Source organism: Protobothrops mucrosquamatus, unplaced genomic scaffold (genome assembly GCF_001527695.2).
Source record: "Protobothrops mucrosquamatus isolate PMUCROS unplaced genomic scaffold, P.Mucros_1.0 scaffold269, whole genome shotgun sequence".
Classification (NCBI taxonomy): Eukaryota; Metazoa; Chordata; class Lepidosauria; order Squamata; family Viperidae; genus Protobothrops; species Protobothrops mucrosquamatus.
Window position 1 is genome coordinate 460,753 of NW_015386614.1, and position 8,662 is coordinate 469,414.

At 39.2% G+C, this 8,662-nt stretch overlaps 1 protein-coding gene across 1 annotated transcript; it reads left to right on the plus strand.

The window, feature by feature from the left end:
• The first annotated feature begins 2,864 nt into the window (after positions 1–2,864).
• Positions 2,865–4,591, plus strand: LOC107286285 (protein HEXIM1-like). The gene has a single exon (XM_015814634.1). The coding sequence runs from the start codon at positions 3,330–3,332 to the stop codon at positions 4,404–4,406; it is 1,077 nt and encodes a 358-aa protein (XP_015670120.1). The 5' UTR covers positions 2,865–3,329; the 3' UTR covers positions 4,407–4,591.
• The last annotated feature ends 4,071 nt before the right edge of the window (positions 4,592–8,662 follow it).

Sequence of the window (8,662 nt, forward strand, 5' to 3'; positions counted from 1 at the left end):
GGGCTGTACAATATTGTATTGCTTGCTTCATTTTTTTGTCCAGTATTTCACCGTATTCTCAAGATTACACTATAGAGAAATATTGTACAGTATTTCACCATATTCTCAAGAAGATTACACTATAGAGAAATATTGCATAGCAGTAAGGAATCATTTTAGTTTACAATATGTGTGCAGCAAACTTAGCAAGGCAGCCAGTGCTGAACTGAACAGAACAAGGAAACTAGCATAGAAACATAGAAAACTGACTGCAGAAAAAAGAGCCAGTGATCCATCCAGTCTGCCCTTTGAGGTTTTTCTTGTTGTTGTTTTTATTATTATTTTCAATTTTTTTATTTTTAGTTTTTTGCAGTTAGCCAAATGTTCAGATTGGATTTGCTATTATTACTTGCTTGTTTACTTACATATGTACATTGCATGATAGACATGTGTTTTCCCCCAAGCATATTTAAAGTTGGTTCCAAGCTTCCCCCACTCTATCTGCGAAGTAATACTTTCTAACATTACTTTTGAACTTCCCTCATGTCAGTTTGAGTTGTAACTGTGTTTTTGATTTTTGTTAAAAGTCTTCAAAAACCCAATGTCTAAAACTCTTACTTTCTGCCATTAAAAGTGTAGGTTTTATATAATTAGCTTAATGCCATTACAGTCATGCCAACATGTTTTCACAGAAAAGGATAAACATGCTGGCATTTTAAATTTAATGACTTCTCAGATTTTCTATCATTCTAAGTTACTTTCAAGAGGCCGGTTCAATTCCCAAAGGCTCTGTCTACAGAGTCTACTACAGTATTTGGTTCCAACATGCTCAGTTTATACTTTTTACCTTTTCTTCACAAATTGTTATGCACCTGGGTCCATTGTAAAAGCTAATCAAAAGCGTGTCCTGTTACCACTCCACAATGTGAACAGCAGTGAAGTCACGCCAGTTCAGTTCTGCAGACAAATCAGGATTCTGGGATGGAAGAGATGAGCAGTTGTGGATGGCAAAGGAAATCCTCTCCCTCTAAGCAGCCTTTCAGGTGAGGTTCTGCAAAAGATGAGTCCCTCCACTGAGGCAATAAAAGCCAGCCTGTCTGGATCCCAGCTTCAGCTGAGTGGAAAAGAGGGCCCGTTTTCTTTCATTGTTGAACTGTAGAACAAGGTAGCTATGGAGCCTAACCTGGCAGCCCATAGGGCTTGAAACGGGTGAAACAGAACTGAAGATAACTTGGTCTCTGAGCATATACAGAATGCATCTGCTTCATGATAACTTGAGCCAGCTTCTAAGCATTAGAAGAAAGGAGCTCGCAGGCCTCAAGTTCTGCAGCTTCCTTTTCAGTCACGGTCCTTATTCTCCACCCTGCTTTCTTCACAGCCAGAGAGAAAAACTAGCAGTAATCGGTTAATAAACTCTTTCTGCTTTGATCTGTTGCAACTTGGGCATATCTTCTCTGACGAAAGGGGGGGGGGAAGAATCCAAATCTTAGTCTTTAACCACTAGACTACAATCCCCTTTCCAGGCCTTCAATTACATCATTTGATTCAGCGGGACGAGTGCCTTTAAGACGGAACTAGTTTCCAATTTCGGTTTGTTTACAACTCCCTCCACGTAGATCAGTCACCGTCATAGGTTAACATAGCTGGGTTTTTTTACACAACTAGTAGTGACCTTCCGCCAGCAAACAGCTTCCTACTCAACTCTCCAGTCTAAATCTTTTTTGCCACTAGATGACATCATTGCTCTCCCTAAATTCTCGAATAGTTACTGAAATTTCTCGATCTTAAGCGAGTGACTCATTACAAAATCCTCTTAATCTTTAGAGTTATATTGGAACTACTTTTTGGGCACTACCATAATTATTTTGTCGAGGGGTAAATTACGAAGCTATTTTCCTTCAACGCTATTATGATAAAGTGCCTGAGGTGACATTCGTTTGAATAGGAGCTCTAGCAGGGCTCAGAAAGGTCGGTTCAATACGCGTTAAGAGTTTAAGATTCTCATAAATTGTTGGTATATTCCAATTCCCACCTCCTACACCGCCTCCAACTATTTTCCTCTGATTGGTTCAGTTAATGTTGAAGGACTCCCATTATAGCCATTGATATTTTAGTTATTTAGGCAGCCTACCAGAGAGGGCTTCCTTGTTGTCCCAGCCTTCCTTGAATATTGATTGGCTAAACAACAGTCCCTTACCGCGATTCTGGGAAGGGTAGTCATTGTGTTAAAAGAGAACTGGGCAATCGATCGGAAGGAGAAACCACAAATCCCGAGATACCTTGGGACCAGGAAAATGAGAAGCGGCTGCGCACTGAGGTGAAGGGGCTGGTTCGTTTATATAAGGCGAGGAAACGCGCTAGGAGTAGCAGTTGAGAACTGGCGGCGCTTGAGTAAGGGAGGAAAGCCGTGGAAGGAGGGGTGGAGTTAACTGCAGGGAAGGAGAGATTCGAACTTTGGGTGTGCGTGGAGGAGTCATCCTTCTCTCATTTACTTAACTCTTTCCTCTCCGAGGTGGAAACCATTTTTAACTCGTTCGGGACTGGAGAATTTTTCATAGCTGAAGCTTGGGATAGAAATATTTTTCAAGCGATTTTTGTGGTCCAGATTGTTGAGAAAAAAAGAAGAATTGTTACACACTCAGACTCTTGGCACTGGAAGTGCCTTCAGCTTTTTCGTACCTGAACTGTTAAACCTTGATTGTGTGGATTTGGACATTTAACACTTATCACCTGCGCTGGAGTGAGAACCCTACTGCTTAACTCTTCAGTGGCCTTTTGTCTCTCGCATCTTCATTTTTTAAATATAATTATTGTTACAAGGCGATTTAAGGACATACTGGCTCTGTTGCGGTGGCTCATTCTTTAGTTGGAACTTTTTTTTGCTTTTAATCTTTTTATACTTTGAGATGTGCAACTTTTCTACTGTGTGAAAAACAGGAGAAGTAGAGACTACAGGAAAAAAACCGGATACTTCCACACTTCCCAGAAGGTAATGAACATTTAAAGACTATTGATGACCAAGACACCTTGCCGGTCTTTCTTTTCCTGCAAAGTTTAATGTTTGTAACAGTCTAGAAATTTAAGAAAGAGCAAGAAAGGCTTCCAGATTAATACTCCTGTTAACTATTCTGCGATTAAGCAGTAAGAGTTCTGTAAAGGCTTGCAAGTTGGGCTGAAGTGTTAAAAGTATTTGATTTCTCAGAACTTGTGAAGCTGGCATTCCCAGCCCCATCGCAAGGAACTGTCGGCTAATTAAATTCTCCCTCCTTCAAGAGAGGAGGGAGTCAACCCCTCGGACTTACTAGCCAACAATCTTTTTCGGACTGAGGAAATTGCTAAAAGCACCAGCTATGGCTGATGCTGCCCTCTCTGCCAATCTGAGGCAACAGCGTAATGGCAAAACAACTTTTCCCCCCTGCAGGGATGCAGGTGGAGGAGATAGTGGTGGAGGGGGACCTTTTGTTGGATCTCCACCCACTAACCAGGAACTGCTCCAAGGAAGAGAGATTGCCGATAGATGGCAGTCAAGAGAGGTGGTTAAGCAGGATGGCAGGCCGGTCAATACTGATGTTTCCTTCCCTGGTATAGATTTCACAGTTCCTGTGATTGGAGAAAGCCAAAGTCTGGGTACTCCGGGGATTAATCAGATTGAGGACCAGACATTTGGTGCAGCTGCAGACATCCAAGATGCAGGAGATGAAGAACAGCCAGACCTACAGGAGCAGGGATACTGTGGGCCTGTTGACCAGAGTTGCAGATCCCAATCTGGTGAAGAAGAGGAAAAACAGTTGGGCAAAAAGAAACACAGAAGGCGCCCTTCAAAGAAGAAGAAACATTGGAAGCCTTATTACAAACTCAGCTGGGAAGAGAAGAAGAAGTTTGATGAGAAGCAGAGTCAACGGGCTTCCAGGATGCGGGCAGAGATGTTTGCTAAAGGACAGCCTGTTGCACCATACAATACCACACAGTTTTTGATGGAGGATCATGATCAAAAAGAACCAGATTTGAAAACAAGCCTTTACCCCAAAAGATCTGCCACCAAGTCAGATGAAACCAGTGAGGAAGACTTTGTGGAAGAGAAGGATGGGGGTAGTGATGGGATGGGAGGGGATGGTACTGAATTCCTTCAGAAGGATTTTTCAGAGACATATGAGAGATATCATGTAGAGAGCCTACAGAATATGAGCAAACAAGAGTTGATCAAGGAATATTTGGAGTTGGAGAAATGTCTTTCCAGAATGGAGGACGAGAACAATCGCCTACAGATGGAGAACAAGAAATTTGCAGGGGACTCAACAGAGGAGGACCCCAGGGTAAGTCAGTTAGTACAGGAACTGGACAGGTTGAGAGCTGAGAACCAGAAACTCTTGAAAGAAAAGGAACTTGGCAGAGAACAGGAGAACAATTTCTCTAAACTGGGAGAATGAAACAACATTTTCTGAGGACATAAGTGGAATTGGACAGAAACCATCCCAAGATGCTGTATTCATATTGTGGGGTGCACATGTGTATGTGTGTGTGTGCACACACACATACACACATATAGAAACAGGACTTTTATGTGATTTAATCAGAATAAATTCACAATCTTACACTGTTTTTGAAGATAGTTCTAATATAGTGCGTGCTCTTTTTTTAATTATGTGTAATCAAGGGGTTTGGGATTTGTTTTTTGAAATGAGAACACAGAATATCCAGCATTCCTAGGGGAAAAAATCTAAAAGTTCATCGGATTCATACTGAAACAGAATTTGTGATCCTTGTAAAGGAGAGACATTGGTGAAGAGGGAATGGAGCATGGGAAGGAACATGTAAAATAGTCACATTCGGGGGGGGGGAGGCTACCCAGATACATGAAAAGAATTTAAATAAATAAGGTCATGTCAGCATAATAATTCTGGTATGATTTCTAGAAAAATAATTCAAAATATTTTCTTTTGGCAGAGAATATTGTGAATAATTTTTCCAGGCAACTTGCTTTAAAGGAATATGAATTGGAAAGGATGGATTATTCTAAGCCATTGTGTGGTTGGTCTAATAGAAGGCCAAAGAAAAACATCACAGTCCAAATTTACTTTATTTACTAGAGCATTCTTTATTTTTTATGTGTTTTATAATTATGTGGCGGGTGGGGGGGGTGAGCTGCCAAAGCAAGTTACTTTATTTAACTACTCTGTTTGGCTCCACAATAAACCTGCATGGTAAGTCTCTGTTCCCATCTTTATACTTTGGAGTCAGAGGATGGGCAGGTGTGACCTGCCCAAGGCAGTAGAGGTGGAGCATTCAAATCCTATTGCCTAACTGCTGTTTTCTGTCACTGAAAATGTTGAATAGAGATATTGCTTGCTTTTTATCCATAAATTATTTTGCTGCTTTAATAAGTAATTATAGATAACACTTGAGGAGAAGGAAATGGCAAATCACCTTTCTCTTTTTTAAAAATTCAGGCTTTAATTTGGATAGGATGAGATGACTTTGCTGTGCTATTCAACTTTGTAATTTAAATCAACAGCAAAAAAGGAGTTTTCCAGTGGCCATCCCAGTTAATAGCTTGCAATGCCTTTTCTTTGTGTTCATTTTGCTGGCCAAATTGATATAGCCACATATCTTACCAAACAAGTTTTGCCAGATATTCTCTCTTTATCTTAGTTTGGTAACCTTAGCTCACTTTCTTCAACTATCTGGACAGTTTATATAGGAAGCCTAATTCCCCTCCCCCCCCCAAGATCATGGTAATGCAGATAAAAGAGGATCATGTGTACATGCAGACATTATGAAAGTTTCTGATATGATACTATGCATCAGGCAGCCTAGTGTAATCTGGTTATAGGAATCATAATCTTTAAAGAATCATTTTCTATTAGAACTGCCAGCTGAGTCTGATGGGACTGAAATCTAAGCAATCGTAGGATCTGTCACAGTTATGATAGCTTCTTTCAATGCAACTCCCACTTGAAATTGAAAATTGCTTTCAAATAAACATGGATAAGTTCTTACTTGTGTAGCCTCTTTATCCAAGCTATCAACTGGACAGGTTTTTTTAGTGTTAAATATTAAGGAAGGTGGGATCCTTTTGTGTTCCCAACACTATTCCATTAACTCTGCAAAAGCAAGTTATCGTTTTGATGAATTCAATCTACAAAAATGTAGGAGGGAATTGAGTGAATACAGACTTCTGCCTTTACCACAAAACTTGTATTTCATTTTACTCTATTCTGGTGCACACACAGACTTGGTATATATAATGCTGTTCAATTTCATAGTATATAGTATTTTATATTTTTCTTCCCTCCTAATAATTGCCCCTCCTTGTTTTTTTAAAAAAAGAAATGTCTTTAGTAGTATATTAGACAAGTTTGTTTAGATAATAATAATCTGTAAATATTTTATGGCTTGTCTTATAAATCTCTGTCATCCTCTAAAAAATAGACAAGGTAAATTTTAAAATAAAGCCAATATAAAACAAAATTAGTGATCTTTAAGTGGTCAGTGCTAACTTGACCATTAAGAAATGTAAAGAACAATGCAAGTCTTCATTTTCTATGGAATAGAAGGGCCAATACTGAGGAGCACTGTGACAGAAAAAAGGCCTCACTTCATGCCTACCAGTCTGATCTCTCTGGGAGAGAATCTAGAATGGAGCTGTACCTGTAAATTATGGGCTAATATTCAAACCCCCTAACAATTAGAAATACCCAATGATTAAGACAACAGGCAGTTTAATTGTGAAAATGAGTTCATGTGGCAAGGAGGCAGGCATGGACTTGTCTGGAGGGCATTCTAGATTTCTTAACCAAAATGCAGAGCTCTCTGCAGTGATTAGACAGACTCCATGTTTTAGAGTTGTATTGGTTACTGAAACCTTTCTGCATTAACAGATAAAAATGAGCTGCTTGGGCTTTTCCCCCCAGGATGGCCTAGAAATTGAGAAGGATGGCACAGGAGTCGATTGGTCCGCTCTTTGATTCAACTGGAGTCCCAGAATCATATGATGGGCCATGGTTATTTCAGGTTGTAGATACATTTTAGGTCAAGAGTGCCATCTGACATTTTCTGGAGCCATTTCAACTATTGGTTCTCCCCTTCTTCATTTGTCCCATGGATACTTTCCCTACCCTGCTACTTTCACTGTTCACTTTTCCCTTTCACCAGCCAAGTTGCTTTAGATTGAGATTGTCTTAATTCCTTCCCCCCCACACACACACACCTAGGGAAGATAAGACACAGTTGGGTGGTTGGTCTACTCCACAAGTGAAGCTTGAAAGAAAAAAACAGCCTTCTGAAGGCCAAAGTCTATAAATCAAACTTACTGCTCTGTAGTGGAGGCTGAGATATCTGAGGATTCATTCTTAGAAAATGGGAGGAAGTTGATTAAGTGGGGACTTGGCAGTTTTTGGAAGGGGCTTTCCAGCCACTGCCAGAAGACACTCGTCCAGGTTTGGGGGAAATTAAAAAGCAGCTCTCTGCCTTGTTTGGGGGAAGGTGTTTTTAGGAGTGGGTGTAATGTCATCCAAACCCCTTCAGTTGCCAAACTGCAGGAAGGGTGAAACTTCAACTGTAATACCAGAGAGAGGTCTTGAATTTTTAGTTTGTGCTTTCTAGAATAAAATGCTGCTTGTCTCTCTACTCCAAGGCAACAGATGATAGAGCTCTTCTGAAAGGAAGTGGTCTGGCTGATTACATACCTTATGGGTGGAAGCCAGGCAAAATAACTTGCTATTTCATTCAGAAATACCCAACCTGGGTTTGAAATCATAATCTAGTTTTTTCTATATCCTTGATTTTCAATAATTAGGAGGTAGCATTTATAAAAGGTAGCATTTTTTTCTCCGCCCAACTTTTTCTGGTGTAAAATATATGAATAAATATGTTTCACAACTGCAGAAGTTATAGAGTTGTATGTAACTCTTAACTCCTGCTTAGTTTAGAGTCAATGTGGATCTGGCAATAGTTTTGTTGTTGCCGAATTTTTTCCCCTCTGGGGATTGGCAAAATTTTGTCCATAGCAAAACTTTTGTGCCTTTCAGCATGTGGGAATTCAAATATTGAAATTTATGATTAAAAATCCTCACATACAAGGAGTCTAGATATATTTTTTTCTAATCGCAGCAACAAATAGTCTGATAAAGTGTGTTTGTGTAGTTATCTGCAATCTTTTGGGATCTTTTTTTCTGAGTAAGGTAAAAGGCATTTGACATAACATTTGAATTCATTTAAAATTCCTCTATTTGCAAGTAAAATGTAAGAAGGAAGTTTTACTCAAATTTCTCAATGTTCTTCTCTTAAAGGAAATAGTGGTTTTTGACTAATAAACACTTGAATTACACCATAGCCACATCTTAAAACACAGTGAATGGTATCAGCATTTTATAAGTTACTCCAATACCAGCTCCCTGGAAGCCAAACAGGTTTAATAATAAATTCATGGGCCAGTTTTTTGTCATGAAATGGTGCTGCTTACAAAAGCCAATGAGCTGCAAGCTTTATGATATTTTTTATAACAATAAACATACGTTTTACAAGTATAGTAAGACATTATTTTCATATTCTTATGATTAAAGAAACATTTTTGCTGAAATAAATGGAAATAGATTTGAATATTTTTATCAAAATTATATGACCTACATAATTATTACCCTAAATTGTAAATGTGTACAATATAGTTTGAATTTGAAAATGCTGC

Coding starts and splice junctions, on each gene's coding strand:
- LOC107286285 (XM_015814634.1), top strand. CDS start 3,330: ATGGCTGATGCTGCCCTCTCTGCCAATCTGAGGCAACAGCGTAATGGC.